Genomic DNA, 18,290 nt, shown 5'->3' with positions numbered 1-18,290 from the left:
ATGGGGAAGAGGACCCAGATCAAAGCAGCATCCAGAAGAAGAAGTGGCAGGACTTGGTTGGGACCAGATATACTCAATGAGAAGGAAAAATTGTCAAAAACAGGAAAATTTTTGCAAGAAGGGGCAGTTAGGATGGGGAAGTGGATTTGAAGGGAAATAATAGTCAAATGATGACAGCTGAGTTCCTGGTAAAGCCGGGACTTTGTCAGCCTACGGTTTCAGTTTGATGACTCACCCCACACTGGGATGATGATGGGAAATCAGGAAGGTGACCTGATTTTGTGCTTTGTGTCAGTGCTGAGCAGAGGATGATAGAAAACTCTGATTATGCTTCGCTCACTCAGTCTTTACCAGGGAGAATTTGTAGCTTCGAACAGAGGTTCTTGAATTGTGATCCCTAGATGAGCAGCATCTGTATCACTTGGGAATGTATTAGAAGTACAGAGTCATGGCCCAACCCCAGAGGAAGGCATCAGAGACCCTGGGGGTGGGGGCAGGGTCTGCCTTCGACTAGGCCCCGTGGTTGACACTGATATCCACTAACAGCTGGTGAAGTGTACGCTCTATATGGGGCTCTACCACAGGTGAGGCAACCCACCACTGACTACTATGATTTCACACAGGAAGAAGGACTCCCTTTGAAAAATTCATTTTCCCTGAATCTGTTCAGTCAAAAACTGTATATTGAATATATGCTATCTGCCAAGCACTTTGGACACTGTAGAAAACAAACCTGATATCTTCAACTATGAAAATACATAGATGTTGGCAATTAAAAATTAGGCTATAGTCAGGGGAGAACAAGACGGTGGAGGAGCAGGTGGACGTGGAGTCCATCTCTTTCCACAGATACATCAGGAACACAGCTTCAGACACAGAAGTGCATGCAGAACAGGAGGACCTGAGCAGTGGAAAAGAATATATAGCAGCATGCAAAACTTGGTAGGACGAAGGAACTCGGTAGGAAAAACAGCAGTGTTAGTGGGACTGGACCTGCCCTTAGTGGGTGGGGGAACTGAAACAGAGGCCTGTCTCCACATCGGGGCAATTGTCTGAGTCAGAGGAGAAACATTTAAGGCTGGGAGTGAAACAGTTGATCTGTGGCAGCCTAAATGGAATGAAAATCAGACAGTCCTTGCCACAGTCATACAGACCCCAGACAGGGATGCAGGTTCCCCTGGAAGGCGCAGCAGCTAGGAGCTGGAATTTAGGGATTGTGGAGCAATCCCAGGATGAGGGCTGCTGTTAACTGCAGAGAGACAAATCAAGGGGATTTGAGGGAGGAGATTGGGGTGGGAAATGCCTGTGGAGGAAAGGCAGGCAGCCATGGAAGCAAGGCGAAACTGCTGAGTCATGCATAGGGGGTGGAGCCATCACCATAGCCTCTCTCTTCCCACACACCAGCATTGGCAGCTGAACAATAGAGAGGCTGGCCCATCAAACACCTGAGGCACTGAATAGTACCCCACCCAGGGTGCTTCTTTAAGAGACTGATGCGCCAGAACTACAGAGTAGGACACCACTCAGAGTGTCACTTTAAGTGCCTGACATGCTGATCTACAGAGTAGGAACCCAGCCAGGGAGCCCCCTCTATGTGCTTGATGCACCAACAGAGAAGGACCCCAGGCAAGGGATCCCTCTAAGTGCCTGAAGGGGCAGAGCTACAGAGAAAGACTGGTGAAAGAAAGAGGCCTTCTCATTTCCAGCTACAAGAGTCTTAAAAAAAAACTCAGGGCCATAACTCCTGGGGCAGAGGAATTATGTCCGTGTCCTGCACACGTGGTGCACCCAGGATCCCTGCAAGCCAAACAGTTTCACCACCTTCACACTCAACTCTCACTAGGGCAGAGCTGCCACAGGCAAAATAAATAAATAAATAAATAAATAAATAAATAAATAAATAAATAAATAAAAAATCTTGTGTCTATACATGCAGGGTCGCTTTGGTTGTGTCCAACACTTTGTGACCCTGTAGACTGTGGTCTGCCAAGCTTCTCCATCAGGGGGCTTCTCTAAGCAAGAATACTGGAGTGTATTGGCCAATACTGGTTGCTATACCCTTCTAGAGCATTGCATTTCTTGCTGCCTTAGCTGCCAACTCCCCTGAGTACCTGGTGCTGCCAGAACCACTGCGACCCAAGCAGCTGCACCTCCTCCACACTTGGCCCTCACAGGGGCAAACCAAAGTCCTCCAGGGCAGCCTCAGGAGCAAACCCCAGTGGATGATCCCCCATCCAGAGGTAGAAATAAAACTACAATTGAAACCCAGGGGCAGTGTGGCTAAGGAAGAAGACCCAAAACTTTCCCACCAGCTATACAAGCTGCAGATTAAATTTCCACAATCAACTAGGCAGACTCCGTGTCTATGGAATATATTAAAGGACTTTGAGAGCTCCCACAAAGGAAAACACACTAGTTCTGATAGCTGTGGACATTGGAAGCAAGAACACACAGGCATAGGACCAGATTAGATTCTGAGCTGCCCCCAGAGCAGGTCCAGAGAGCAGCACAGTGTTGGAGGGCATCCTAGGGAGGTGAGGTGGACTGTGACTCCCAGTGAGGGAAAGGACTCCGACAGCAGTGACTCTGACAGCAGTGACTTATTCTTACATTTTCACTTGTTCTATTGGATTTTTGTGTGTGTGTTTTCCCCCTCTGTTGTAGTTGTAGATTTTATTGGCATTATGAAATCTAATTAAATTTTTGAGCTTTTTTTCCACTAAGTCACATTTTTTTGTTGTCATAAACCTCTGCCTCTACGTTGGGCTTTTGCAGCTCTGTGGAGTTTTCCTTTTCTTTTTTTGGTTTTAATTTTTTTAACCTATTATGATTTTTCTACATTTATTCCTTTGTTTGTTTTTCCTACTATTCTGTTCCCCTTGCAGCTAATCTTCAATGTATATAAATCTTCTTTATCTACCTCTATTTAACTTGGCATACCTATTCTTTCTTTCTTTCCTTTCCTCTCAACATATTTGTTAGTTTCATTTTCATTGCTTTATTCCCCAATTGGCATCTTGCTTTAATTTTGTTTTCCAGTTTGTGCTTTAGTTAGTTTTGTTCTTAACTGGTAGATATAATTTTTGGTTTCCTTTGTTTGTTGGACTGTTTTGATTTTGCTTATGGGTGTGTATATATATGTGTGTGTATTCAGTCACACTTTTTATTGTTATAAACCTCTGCCTCTACGTTGGCCCTTTGCAGTTGTGTGGAGTTTTCCTCTTTTTTTTTTTCCCCCTTTTTTCTTTTTCTTTTCTCTTTTTTACAATTTTAATTTTTAATTTTTTTAAACTATTATATTTTTTCTACATTTATTCCTTTGGTTGCCTTTTCTACTGTTGTTTCCCCCTTGAAGTTGATCTCTAATGTATATAAATCTTCTTCATCTACCTCTATTCAACTTTGCATGTCTGTTCTTGCTTTCTCTTCTTTCTTTGCTTTCCTTTCAACATATTTGTTAGTCTTGTTTTCATTGCTTTATTCCCCACTTGGCACCTTGCTTTTTTGTTTTCCAGTTTGTGCTTCAGTTAGTTTTATTCTTAACTGGTAAACATAATTTTTGATTTCCTTTGTTCACTGGATCAATCAACTGTACTTTATTTTTGTTGGACTGTTATGACTTTGCTTATGGGTGTATATGTATATGTGTATATTCCATTATTTTAATTATTATTTGCCTGATTTTGTAACTGCCATTTATCTAGGGTTCCCCTTTGGTTTCTCATTTTTGAGTATTTGTTTTAATCTCACTTAATGCCATAACAAACTACCTGTGGAATCTTCATTCCTGACCAGAGATAAAGTCCTGAATCTTTGTAATAGGAGCAGACTCCAAGCTACCAGAGAACTAACCCTAGGGAGTATCAAATTGTGAGAACTCACACAAAGGAAGCCACTGGACTACAAGACTCAACATCATCCAACCACCAGTAGAACCCTGTGCAAGACACCTCATCTAAACAATAAAACAAAAATACAAACCCAATAATCAGCAGACAAGATTACCACCTCAGTCAGCCTTGCCCATCAGAGGAAAAAGAAAGAAACCAAAAAACTCAGCACAAATATCACCCTGTATGAAGCCTACACAAACCAATGGACCAACCTTACGAGGGCAGAAACCAAAAGGAAGAAAGAATTTAACCCTGAAGCCTGAGAAAAGGAGACCTCAAACACAATAAGTTTAAACAAAAAAAAAAAAAAAAGAAAGAAAAGGCAGAGAAATGCTACACAAATGAAGAACAAATTAGAAACACAAAAGTCCAAATAAATGAAGAGGAAATAGGCAAACTACCTGAAAAAAAATCAGAATAATGATAATAAAGATCAAAAACCTTGAAAACAAAATGAAGAAAAAGCAAGAATTAATTAACAAAGACCTAAAAGAATTAAAGAATTAAAAGAATTAAAGAATAAACATACAACACAATTACTGAAAATAAAAATACTCTGGAAGGAATAAATAGCAGAGTATCTGAAGCAGAAGAACAAATCAGTGAGCTGGAAGATAGAATGATGGAAATAACTTCTGAAGAGCAGAATAAAGTAAAAAGAATGAAAAGAATTGACAATCATCTCAGAGACCTCTGGGACAATATCAGATGTACCAACATTCAAATTTTAGGGGTCTCAGAAGAAGAGAAAAAGAAAGGGTATGAGAAAAGTTTTGAAGAGATTGTAGTTGAAAATTTCCCCAACATGGAAAAGGAAATAGTCAATCAAGTTCAAGAGGCACTGCTGCTGCTGCTGCTAAGTCGCTTCAGTCGTGTCCGACTCTGTGTGACCCTGCTGTCCTTGGGATTCTCCAGGCAAGAACACTGGAGTGGGTTGCCACTTCCTTCTCCAATGCATGAAAGTGAAAAGTGAAAGTGAAGTCACTCAGTCATGTCCAACTCTTAGCGACCCCATGGACTGCAGCCCACTAGGCTCCTCCGTCCATAGGATTTTCCAGGCAAGAGTACTGGAGTGGGTTGCCATTGCCTTCTCCGCCAAGAGGCACAGAGTCCCATATAGGATAAACCCAAGAAGAAACACACCAAGACACATACTAATCAAACTAATGAAGACTAAACACAAAGAAAGAATATTAAAAGGAGCAAGGGAAAAGCAACAAGTAACATAGAAGGGAAACCTCATAAGTTTAACAGCTGATCTTTCAGCACAAATTCTGCAGGCCAGAAGGGAATGGCAGGATATATTTAAAGTACTGAAAGAGAAAAATCTACAACCAAGATTATTGTACCCAGCAAGAATCTCATTCAAAAATGATGGAGAAATAAAAAGCTTTTCAGATAAGCAAAAGTTAAAGAGAATTCAGTACCATCAAACCAGCTTTACAATAAATGTTAAAGGGACTTATATAGTTAAGAAATACAAAAGAAGAAAAAAGATCTACAAAATCAACTGCAAACAATAAACAAATGGCAATAGGAACATAAATATCAATATTTACTTTAAATGTAAATGGATTAAATGTTCCAACCAAAAGACACAGACTGGCTGAATGGATACAAAAACAAGACATACATATATGCTGTCTACAAGAAACCCACTTCAGACCTAAGGACACATACAGACTGAAAGTGAGAGGATGGAAAAATATATTCCATGCAAATGGGAAGCAAAAGAAAGCTGGAGTAGCAATTCTCATATCAGACAAAATGGACCTTAAAATCAAGATTACAAGAGATAAGGAAGGATACTACATAATAAACAAGGGATCAGTCCAAGAAGAAGACATAACAATGCACCCAACAAAGAAGCCCCTCAATACATAAGGCAAACACTAACAGACATAAAAGGAGAAATTGATGGTAGCATGATAATAATAGGAGACTTTAACACCCTTCTCACACCAATGAGCAGATCATCAAAAGAGAAAAATAATAAAGAAGCACAAGTCTTAAATGATGCATTAGATAAGATGGATCTCAATGATATCTTCAGGACATTCCATCCAAATGCAGAATACACCTTCTTCGCAAGTTTACATGGAACATTCTCCAGGATAGACCACATCTTGGGTCACAAATCAAACCTCAGTAAATTAAAGAAAATTTAAATCATATCAAGCATCTTCTCTGACTAAAACGCTATGAGACTAGGTATCACCTACAAGAAAAAAAACTGTAAGAAACACAAACACATGGAGATTAAACAATACATTTCTAAATAACCAACAGGTTACTGAGGAAATCAAAAGGGAAATAAAAAAAATTTCTAGAACAAATGACAATGAAAACACAACAACTCAAAACCTATGGGACGCAGCAAAAGAAGTTCTAAGAAGGAAGTTTATAGCAACACAATCCTACCTCAAGGAAAAAGAAAAATGTTGAATAGAAAATCTAACTTTACACCTAAAACAACTGGAAAAATAAGATTAAAAGCTGCCTAAATTATCAGAAAGAAAGAAATCATAAAGATCCAAGCAGAAATAAGTGAAAAAGAAATGAAAGAAACAATAAGCAAAGATTAGTAAAACTAAAAGCTGGTTATTTGAGAAGATAAACAAAATTAACAAACCTTTGGCTAGACTCATGAAGAAAAAGAGAAGAATCAAATCAACAAAATTAGAAATGAAAAAGGAGAGCTTACAACAGACAATGTAGAAATACAAAGGATTATAAGAGATTATGAATAACTATATGGCAATAAAATGGATAACCTGGAAGAAATGGACAGATTCTTAGAAAAGTTCAATCTTCCAAGACTGAACCAGGAAGGAATAGAAATTATAAACAACCCAAATAAAATCACTTAACTTCAAGTTGTGATAAAAAATCTCCCAAAAAACAAAATCTCAGGACAAGATGGCTTCACAGGAGAATTCTATCAAACATTTAGAGAAGAGCTAATGCCTATCGTTCTAAAACTCTTTCAAAAAATTGAAGAGGAAGGAACACTTCCAAACTCATTCTACGAGGCATCCATCACCCTGATACCAAAATCAGACAAAGATAACACATGAAAAGAAAACTACAGGCCAATATCACTTATGAACATAGATGCGAAAACCCTCAACAAAATTTTAACCAATGGAATTCAGCAATACATCAAAAAGCTTATACACAATGATCAAGTTGGGTTTATTTCAGGGATGCAAGGATTCTTCAGTATATGCAAATCAATCAATGTGATACATCATATTAACAAATTAAAAGATAAACACCATACAAAAATCTCAACAGATGCAGAAAAAGCCTTTGACAAAATTCAACACCCATCTATGATTAAAACTCTTCAGAAAATGGGCATAGAAGGAACCAACCTCAACATAGTAAAGGCCATATAAGATAACCCTACAGCAAACATTATTCTCAATGGTGAAAAACTGAAAGCATTCCCCCTAAGATCAGGAACAAGACAAGGGTGTCCACTCTCACCACTATTATTCAACATACTCCTGGAAGTCCAAGCACAGAAATCAGAGAAGAAAAATAAATAAAGGAATCTAGATTGGAAAAAGAGAAGTAAAGCTCTCACTGTTTGCAGATGACATGATACTCTACATAGAAAACCCTAAAGATAGTATCAGAAAATTATTTGAGCTAATAAGTAAGTTTAGCAAAGTTGCAGGATACAAAATCAATACACATCACTTGCATTTCTATACACTAATAATGAAAAATCAGAAAGAGAAATTAAGGAATCAGTCCCATTCACCATTGCAACAAAAAGAATTAAATATCTAGGAATAAACTTACCTAAGAAGACAAAATAACTGTACACAGAAAATTATAAGACAATAGTGAAAGAAATCAAAGATGACATAAACAGATTGAGAGACATTCCATGTTCCTGGGTAGGAGGAATCAGTATTGTGAAAATGACTATGCTACCAAACACAATCTACAGATTCAATGTGATCCCTATCAAATTACCAATGACATTTTTCACAGAACTAGAACAAAAAATTTCACAATTCATATGGTAACACAAAAGACCCTGAATAGCCAAAGCAGTCTTGAGAAAGAATGGAACTGCAGGAATCAACCTTCTCTGACTTCAGATTATACTACAAAACTACAGTCATCAAGGCAGTATGGTACTGGAACAAAAACAGAAATATAGACCAATCTAACAAGACAGAAAGTGCAGAAATAAACCCATGCACCTATGGGTACTTTATTTTTGACAAAGAAGGCAAGAATATACAATGGAACAAAGACAGCCTCTTCAATAAACGGTGCTGGGAAAACTGGACAGCTCCATGTAAAAGAATGAAATTAGAACACTTCCTAACACTTTACACAAAAATAAACTCAAAATGGATTAAAGACCTAAATGTAAGACCACAAAGTATAAAATTCTTAGAGGAAAACAAAGGCAGAACACTCGATGATATAAATCAAAGCAAGATCCTCTATGACCCACCTCCTAGAGTAACAGAAATAAAAACCAAAGTAAACAAGTGGGGCTTGATTAAACTTAAAAGCTTTCTCACAGCAAAGGAAACTATAAGCAAGATGAAAGACAACCCTCAGAATGGGAAAAAATAATAGCAAAGGAAACAACTGACAAAGGATTAATTTCCAAAATATACAAGCAGATCATACAACTGAATACCAAAAAAACAACCCAATCAAAAAGTGGGAAGAAGAGCTAAGCAGATTTCTCCAAAGAAGACATACAGATGGCTAACAAACATATAAAAAGATGCTCAACATTTCTCATTATTAGAGAAAGGCAAATCAAAACTACAATGAGACATCACCTCACACCAGTCAGAATCGCCATCATGAAAAGTCTACAAAAAATAAATGCTGGAGAGGGTGTGGAGAAAAGGGAACTCTTGCAGTTGATGGGAATGTAAATGCACATTTATAGCCACTATGGAAGACAGTATGGAGATTCCTTAAAAAACTAGGAATAAAACCACCAAATGACCCATCAATCCCACTCTTAGGCATATACCCTGAGGAAACCAAAATGGAAAAAGACACATGGATCCCATTGTTCACTGCAGCACTATTTACTATAGTTAGAATATGGAAACAACCTACATGTCCACGAACTGATGAATGGATAAAGAAGTTGTGGTATATATACACAATGGAATATTACTCAGCCATAAAAGGAACACCTTTGAGGCACTTCTAATGAGGTGGATGAACCTAGACCCTATTACACAGAGTGAATTAAGTCAGAAAGAGAAAGATAAATATCATATACTAATGCATATATACAGAATCTAGAAAAATGGTACTGAAGAATTCATTTACAGGGCAGCAATGGAGAAACAGACATAGAGAATAGACTTATGGACATGGGGAGAGGGGAGGAGAGGGTGATGTGTATGGGAAGAGTAACATAGAAACTTAATATTACCATATGTAAAATAGATAACCAATGGGAATTTGCTGTGTGGCTCAGGGAACTCAAACAGGGGCTGTGTAGCAACCTAGAATGGTGGGATGGGGAGGAAAATGAGAGTGTGTTTCAAAAGGGAGGGGATTTATGTATACCTATGGCTGATTCATGTTGAGGTTTGACAGAAAACAGCAAAATTCTCTAAGGCAATTATCCTCCAATAAAAATAAATATATTTTAAAAATTAGGATATGTTGATTGAATCACTATTCTGTACACCTGAAACTAATACAATATAATAAATGAACAATATTGTAATAAAAGTTTTAAAAGATGATATGGAAATGAAGGCGACCTGAGTGTTGGTTAAGGAATCACAAAGTTTTCCCCAAAGGAATGATATCTAAATTAAGAAGAAATGATTAGAATTAATCTGATGAAGTGAAGATCGGATAATATGAAGGCATTCCTGAAAGGTGAGAGTATGGCTCTTTCAGAGACCTGAAGACAGACCAGCATGAGTGGTCATTGTTAACAATGCTGTTGAAGCTGAGGAGGCTGGTTTGACAGATCATTCAGACCCTTGTAAATTCTATTAAAGATTTTGGACTCACCACAGATGGCAACTAAGAGGCTATTGAAAAAGCCTCTTTCAAGCATAAGCTAACATAATTTTTTAATGTAAATTTTCTATGTAAAAAAAGGCAAAATCTTTTCCATTCCACAAGTGTGGGTATGATGGCATGATGATTTAAATTTCCTCTAAGTTGTAGGTTGCTAACAGAGATAGTTTCTCTGCATGAGGCTTTGATGAGGGTGGGTAGAGTGGGTAGTGGGTAGTGGGTAGAGTGGGTAGTGGGTAGAGTGTCCTTGTGGGACTAAATACCAGGAAGAAACAAGGAAGAAGGGGCTTAGAAGCTGCTTCTGCTTTGTGGTTCTGGCTGAGACTGGTCCTGCTTGTTCATGTCTGAAGTGGCAGGAGTGCAAGTTCATATTCCTGTCCTACACAGGGACCCTGGTGCTCAAGCTGGTCCCATCTACAGCCTTTAGAGATGTCATTCACTTTCCAGTCACCCCCCTGAGAACAGTACCCAGATCCTCTCTGGCCTTGAGATTTTCACTATTAATATCTTGGTGTGATTGTCCTGTGCTCAGACATCACGTGAATGACCAGTGGAAATATGCAGCGATTTAATGTCAGTCTTTGTATAGTTCACTAATGCTTGAAAAACCACTCAGACTGAGCCTGGACTGCCCTCTCGCATTTCAGTGATGTGACTCATGTTGTCTGCTCAATAGCTGATCCTGCACTACCACAAACAGCCTGCCTATAATTGAACTCATTGTCTTTCCCAATTTAGCTGGCCTCTGACACTTCTGTTTCTGTCAGTAGCACCAGCTTTTACTGCCTCCCAAGGTCCAAGATCTGGAGTCATCCTTGACTCCTGTAGGGTCTGCCTTTACCAATGCCAAGCGTTCAGTTGTTCCTGATGACCTGGCAGTGGGGGGATCCTGTCCACCTGAGGGGGTCCTGCTCAACCTGCCCCAAGGGCCCAGATGCCCACCAGGCCTCTCTGCCAGGCTAGCTTCTCCTTTCCTCAGTCCCAACCCCAGCTCTTAAGGGGATCCCAGGTTGTGGTAGCTCCCAGCAATTTCCCTTTTTTTCAAATTCGTGTAGTATTCCTCTTCTAAAATCTTGAACTTTCATCTTTTCAAGTGTACATTCAACTTCTGTCACTAGTTAATAGGCCACTTGAGTGAAGAATCAAGTCTTTCTGTCACTTTTTATCCTCAGCTCCCAGTATAATATATGGCCCATAGGATTTGCTTAGTGGGTATATTTTGACAATAACCCACAGCAAGAAATAACTATAGGCCCACTGATATCATTTTATTAATAGGCGTCTATGTTAAATATTCTTTTTCTCCAGAGCAGTGCTTTTAAGTTTGGAGAACCAGCCACTATGACTCTAATTGCAAGCATTCCTTTTTTCTCTAATTACCATTAAGTCTATAACTAGCTTCTTTAACTGTCTTCCATTAAATACATTGAAAGTAGATTTGGGGAATGACCACAGATGTTTACTAGTGAGGAGTTCTTAGTCTAGACTAGAAGTGGTGTTTTATTCTGTCCCCAGACACTGTAGCAAAGCCACACTTAAATCATAGTCAAAAGACTACAAGAAATTTGCTTGCTTCAGTATATGGGTCAAACGGTGTCATTTCTCGTTTAACTCCCTTAGCGTGCTTTGCACGGCCCTCCCCACCTCTCTGACCTCATCCCCACCAGTGCTCCCTCCCTCTCTATACCCCAGCAGCAGCAGCAGCAGCTTTCGGTTCCCCAGACCCCAGTGGCATGCTGTCTGCACACCCTTCCCTGTTCCTTCCTCGATTAGTTCCCGTCATGCCTGGGCCACAGGCAGTTCGTCACTTCCTTAAGACAGTCCTCTGATCTCCCAGCACAGATCTGCTTTCCTCGTTATACACTCCTACATCACTTATCCCAACTGCGATTAACTGTGACATAGTTGTGTTCATCTCCACCAGACAGTAAGCTCTCAGATGTCAAGTGCCTGCAATAAAAGCCTGATGCACTATAATCAATAAATGCCTGAGTGAATAAGTAAATGAGAGCTTTTTGAACGACCCATAAAATTTTCAGAGAAACAAGCCGTTATAATATTATTTATATCCAGAGATTAATTTTCCTACTCATCCTGCCCTGAATGAACATAGGAAGCTTTCTCTGGGTCCTGTGATTCACATGAAAACACACACACACACATTTTATAAAGTAAAAGTTTTGTAAAAGCAAGCCCCAAAACCAAGCATTATGCAAAAAACAAAACAAAACAAAACAAAAAAACACACACACACACCAAACCTTGACTTGCTCCCAAACAGAAACCAAGAAACTTAAATGATTGGGTAATAGGAACATTCAAAATATTTGTTTTGTTTCGAATTGTCTCATTGGTGCAAACTAGCTTGGGTAGTCACATTATTTTTTTTTAATTTTAAATTATTCTGAAAATTGTATTCAATTGGGTAAAAAGTGCAAGCAAGTAGCCTCATAGATATTAATATGAATTGTCTGCATGTTGAAACTTTTCAGTACATGGTTATCACCAAAGTTAATGTGGTTTCCTTCTCAGAAGGTCCCAGCAGCCCTGCTGGTGCATCTGTGACCTGTTGCTGTGTCCTTTCAGTCTTGAATTACCTGCTGAGTCAGACAACTGGAGAACAAATTGGCACCAACTGCAGAGGAGACTTTCCTGGTACAAAAATCTGACCTTAATCCCCCCAAGCCTTGAATATCCACTGTCAGGGAGCTAAAAGTTCACCAGATTTGAACTAAGATCTCACACTCTCATTTGTGTTTCCTCCACAATTTTTGTCTTTACTGAGAGAGGGGACAGGTCTCGTTTGGTCAATTCTTTGACCAGGATAAATCATCTTTCAGTTAAAAGAAAGGAGAAGGGGAAAGCTAACTATTTTGGAACAGCTTTCAAAACCATGGATATTTGTGCATCATTCTCCCCATCCCTTTGCTCATTTTATCACCTTATATACAATCGGACAAATAACAGTATGAATAAATGTTATGATTTGAGGGCAGGGGGCACACACACATGTAACTCACAGAGGGAGGAGGTATATTTTGGGGGGCATCAAATCTTTCTCTGCAGAGACTGACCTGCATGCTTGTAAATGATCAGACCCGTCATGGTCAGTGGCAGGAGGCTCCTGGAACCCCGCATCACCAGCAGACTTGCCACCTTTGACCGCCAGCATTTCAGTGCTGGAATCTGTCCCCGAAAATCTTCTCTTGATTGTTGTTTCATTTTGCCCACACCGATGTAGGAGTTGAGGATCCCTGTGGTGGTCCCCACCTCTGCTCTCCTGTTGCTTCCTTGAGGGTCTTTTATTCTCAGAGGACCCTCTCGACAGGGAGACACCACATCCTTCATACGTTGTGCCTTTTGCTCTGTGCAGGTTTAAAGAGCAGCTCTCACAGCTGGTCAGCTCCGTGTGCTTTCTATCTTTGGATCTCAAATGTACTGGATTGATTTCATTAGGAGCAGAAGACTCATCCAGGTTTCCGCTTGTTTTGTTATTTCTCCTTCTTCTCCGCGACAGGCGGAACTTCACTTGGGCTCTTCTCTTTGCCTGAATCCAGTGACTCTCACGGGTGGAAGATGAGTCTGAAGAATCTGTGTCGGTCTCACTGTATCGGGGGCTGGGAACGTGGAGGTGGAAGTCGCTTCTTCTCCCTCTCCCCTGTTCTTGGGCATGCTCGTACCTCTGAGATGCCCGCCTCCTCCTCCTAGACTTCTGGGTTACTGGTTTCTTACCAGGCTCCTGCCTAGCAGGGCTCAGCACTGTGACAGAGGTGCTGCGCTCCAGTGAGGCTCCTGACATGTCATGTGAGATGGCAGATCTAGACAAAGCAGCAGTCAAAGGATGAGGGATTGGGATGGGGAGGACAGCCATGGGAATTGGAGAGGAGAGGACAGCCATGGGAAACAGAAAGAGAGAGAGATGAAAATGACAGCATGGACCCAAAGTCGGCAAACAAAGATCAAATGAGGAAAATGTAGTAAAGGAAAAAAACAATCAGGCTGATATAAATTATCCACAGACAAGACAAGACAGCAGCAAGAGTCACACAGTCTCAATATATACAACAAGAGTACAAAACACTGGCCTAAAAGCTCCAGACAGGCTCGTTTGCTGCACACTTACCTGCAGATGTCCTGAGTGGATGGACAGACAGACAACCTTGACTGGCTCCTGGGAGCTGTCCCAGTTGTTGGACTGCTGGCCTGGAGAAACAAGTTAGACAATTTGGCATCTTGGTTAAGGTAATACATGGTTGATATCTTGCTTTTTTTCCACATATTTAAAAAATTACAACAAACGTGGCTGCCGGTCATGTTGTTCATAAGGCAGCTCACAGGATATAGGAAGTCGGAGGGCAGGTTTTGCAAAAGTAAAACTGATTTGAGGAACTTGGAACAGCTGAGATGCTGTACCACTTTGCTGTTGCTTCATTTGTGATAGAGGAAGATGATTCCACAAGTTTCTATTCTATTTACTGTAAACTTTTGAGTGGAATGGCTCAATTTGCCTTGGAAACAAATGTGTAACCCTTGAATAGCCTGTGATATAAAGGACACAATGGCTATTATGTGACAAAGATGATACTAATTTAGGAAGCTTCAATAATCAAATAGCCATTAGATTGCTAGATACTGCCTGGAGTTAACATTAAGTCACTTTAAGGCCCCATGAGATGATATATTTAAAAACACTTTGTAATATTTAAAAGCCTGCAGTGATTATTATTATTTTATCATGGAGGCTAATAAAAATCTATCCATCACAACATTATTAACCTTCTTAACTTTTAACTTCATGACCAGACTGTGCCTGAGAATAAGAAAGCCTGAAATTATGCAGATTGGCATAAATTTCAGTCTGTTTCATGAGACTCCTATGTTTAAAACACAGCATTTACTTCACTACTTTGAATTTTCTAACCATTATATTTAATCCATGTGATGATGATAAATAAAAACCTAGACTGTGTGAAGAATTTACTGTGTGCCAGGCATGGTACTGTGGTTTATCTGCCATCTGTTTAATACTTATAATAATCTCACAAATGGGAAATAATAATAACTAATAGTTTTGAGGGAATATTATATGCCAGTCACAGTTCTAAGTAATTTTCCTATGTTAATTCATTAGTACAAGAAACACATGTGGCAAATATGATAATTTTTTCCATGTTACAGATGAGGGAACTGAGAAATCAGTGCTGCTCGGTAGAGCAGAGCTTCATGTGAGAAATTCTGCTCCTTGATCTGCTCTCATACTCAACTCACAAGGCAACACCCTCCTATACACAGAGGAAATCCAGGGGCTTCAACCACAGATTTAGACCAGTCTGACTGCACAGATGAAATTGCCAGCAAGAAAAATAACAGTAAAGGTAGTAAGATTAACCCCAAATTTCAAAGTTCTAAAAATCCCCATATTAAAGATACATGCATATAAATCAACTATAAGAAAAAAAACTGCAAAAAAGCATAAGCGTGTGAAAGCTGCACAATATGTTACTGAACAACCAATGTGTCACTGAAGAGATCGAAGAAGACATGAAAAGTACCCGGAGGCAAACGAAAATGGGAACAACCTATGCAACTCAGCAAAGACACTTTTAAGGGGAAAGTTTATTGTAGTACAAGCTTGCCTAGGGAAACAATTAAAAAATCTCAAATAAACAACTTATCTTTACACCTATAGGAACTAGAAAAGGAAGAACAAGCAAAATCCAAAGTTGACAGGAGGAAAGATATAGTAAAGATCAGAGCAGAAATAAATGAACTAGAGACTTAAAAAACAATAGAAACGATTAAACAAAAATAATAGACAAGATTAAACTAAGAGCTGGTTCTTGGAAATCTTTTCAAAATGGATAAACCTTTAGCCAGGATCATCAAGAAAAAGAGAGAGAGGGCACAAATCAATAAAATCAGAGGGGGAAAAGTAAAACTACAATCAACACCACAGAAATACAGAGGATCATTGGAGACTACTATGAACAATCACAGGCTTATAAAATGGACAACCTAGAAGAAATGGACAAATTCTTAGAAATGTATAATCTAACAAACTAGTGAATATAACAAAAAATAAACAGACTCACAGATATAGGAGACAAACTAGTGGTTACCAGTGCGGGGAGGGAACAGGGGAGGGACAAAATGAGAGCAGAGGGTTAACAAGTATAAGCTGTTTTGTTTAAAATAAGTAAGTTGCAAGAATATCCTGCACAATGCATGAAATATAGCCAATATTTTATAAGAACTCTGAATGGAGTGAAACTTAAAACATTCTGAGTCACTATGCTGTGCATCTGTAACTCACACAATATTGTACATCAAACACACTGCAGTGAAAAAAGATTAAAAAAAGACGACAATAAACATACCTGATTGTGGAGTCCAGAGGAAAAGAAACTAATTCTAAGTCAAGAGGTTAGAAGAACTTCAAGAGGAGGTATGAAGGGCTAAATAATACTGCCTCTTACTCCTACTCAAGATATCAACATTTTAATTCCTGGAATTTGTGAATCTGTTTTCTTACATAACAAAAGTGACTTTGCACAGGTGATTAAGTTAAGGCCCTTGAGATGGAGAGATGGTCCTGGATTATTCAGGTGGACAAGGTGTAAGCATGAGGATCCTTCTAAGAGAGAGGTGGTAGCATTAGAGTCAGAGAGAAAAGATGAAAGGATGGGAGCAGAGGTCAGAGAGAAGGGGAGATACTCCACTTCTGCCACTGAAGATAGACGGAGGAGGCCTTGAAAGGAGGCATGCAGGCATCCTCTAGAAGCTGGAAAAGGCTGGAAAAGGAGCTTTCCCCTACAGCCTCCAGAAGGAATGAGGTCCTGCTGACATCTGCAGTGTAGCCCCGTGAGACCCATGTTTGACCTCTGACCTCTAGAACTACAGGATGATACATTTGTGTGGCCATTTGTTGTAGCAGTCATAGGAAACTAATATAGGGGTAATACTCAGCTAAGCTAAAAAGGAAAGTAGGAGTTATTAAAGAAGAGATTAAAAACATTCTGAGGCAGAAGAAGCCATGTGCCCACAGGGGAGCATGGCGCCCTCCACATGTTCCAATAGACTGATCTGCACACTTTGTTCTTATTAAGTTTATTTTATTGAAGTATAGGGGCTTCCCTGATGACTCAGTGGTAAAGAATCTGCCTGGAATGCAGGAGAACTGGGTTTGATTCTTGGATCGGGAAGATCCACTGAGGAGGGAATGGCAACCCACTCCAGTACTCTTGCCTGGAAAATCACATGGACAGAGGAGCCTGACAGTCTACAGTCTATAGGTTTGCAAAGAATTAGACACAATTGGAGGCTTCCCTGGTGGCTCAGAGGTTAAAGAGTCTGCCAGCAATGTGGGAGACCCGGGTTCGATCCCTGGGTTGGGAAGATCCCCTGGAGAAGGAAATGGCAATCCACTCCAGTACTCTTGCCTGGAGAATCCCATGGAGGGAGGAACCTGGTGGGCTACAGTCCATGGAGTCCCAAAGAGCCGGACACGACTGAGCGACTTCACTCATAGACACAACTGACCGACTAATATACACATTGAAGTATCAGTTCAGTTCAGTTCAGTTCAGTTCAGTTCAGTCATGTCTGACTCTTTGTGACCCCATGCACTGTAGCACACCAGGCTTCCCTGTCCATCACCAACTCCCAGAGCTTGCTCAAACTCAGGTATATTGAGTCGGTGATGCCATCTAACCATCTTATCCTCTGTTGTTGCCTTCTTCTCCTGCCTTCAATCTTTCCCAGCATCAGGGTCTTTTCCAATGAGTCAGTTCCGTTCATTAGGTGGCTGAAGTATTGGAGCTTCAGCTTCAGCATCAGTCCTTCCAATAAATATTCAAGACTGATCTCCTTTAGGATGGACTGGTTTGATCTCTTTGCAGTCCAAGGGACTCTCAAGAGTCTTCTCTTACACCACAGTTCAAAAGCATCAATTCTTTGCCACTCAGCTTTCTTTATAGTCCACCTCTTACATCCATACAGGACTACTGGAAAAGCCACAGCTTTGACTAGACGGATCTTTGTTGGCAAGGTAATGTCTCTGCTTTTTAGCATGCTGTCTAGGTTGGTCATAGCTTTTCTTCCAAGAAGCAAGTGTCTTTTAGCTTCATGGTTGCAGTCACCATCTGCTGTGATTTTGGAGCCCAAGAAAATAAACTCTTTTACTGTTTATGTTGTTTGCCTACCTATTTGCCATGAAATGATGGAACCGGGTGCCATAATTTTAGTTTTTAGAATTTTAGGTCAGCTTTTTCACTCTCCTCTTTCACTTTCATCAAGAGGCTCTTCAGTTCCTCTTCACTTTCTGCCATAAGGGTGGTGTCATATGCATATCTGAGG

The 18,290-nt window shown here is 39.9% G+C and overlaps 1 protein-coding gene across 1 annotated transcript in view; it reads right to left on the bottom strand.

The window, feature by feature from the left end:
• Positions 1-18,290, bottom strand: part of MARCH1 (membrane associated ring-CH-type finger 1) — a 501,087-nt gene that overhangs the window by 119,386 nt on the left and 363,411 nt on the right. The window contains exon 3 of the mRNA XM_005681248.3: positions 14,059-14,138. Within this exon, the coding sequence (XP_005681305.1) occupies positions 14,059-14,138 (80 nt within the window). The remainder of the gene's footprint in view (positions 1-14,058; positions 14,139-18,290) is intronic.

This window comes from Capra hircus, chromosome 6 (genome assembly GCF_001704415.2).
Source record: "Capra hircus breed San Clemente chromosome 6, ASM170441v1, whole genome shotgun sequence".
NCBI lineage: Eukaryota > Metazoa > Chordata > Mammalia > Artiodactyla > Bovidae > Capra > Capra hircus.
Note: the sequence above shows the minus strand (reverse complement) of the source record. Positions and strands in the feature narration are given on the sequence as shown.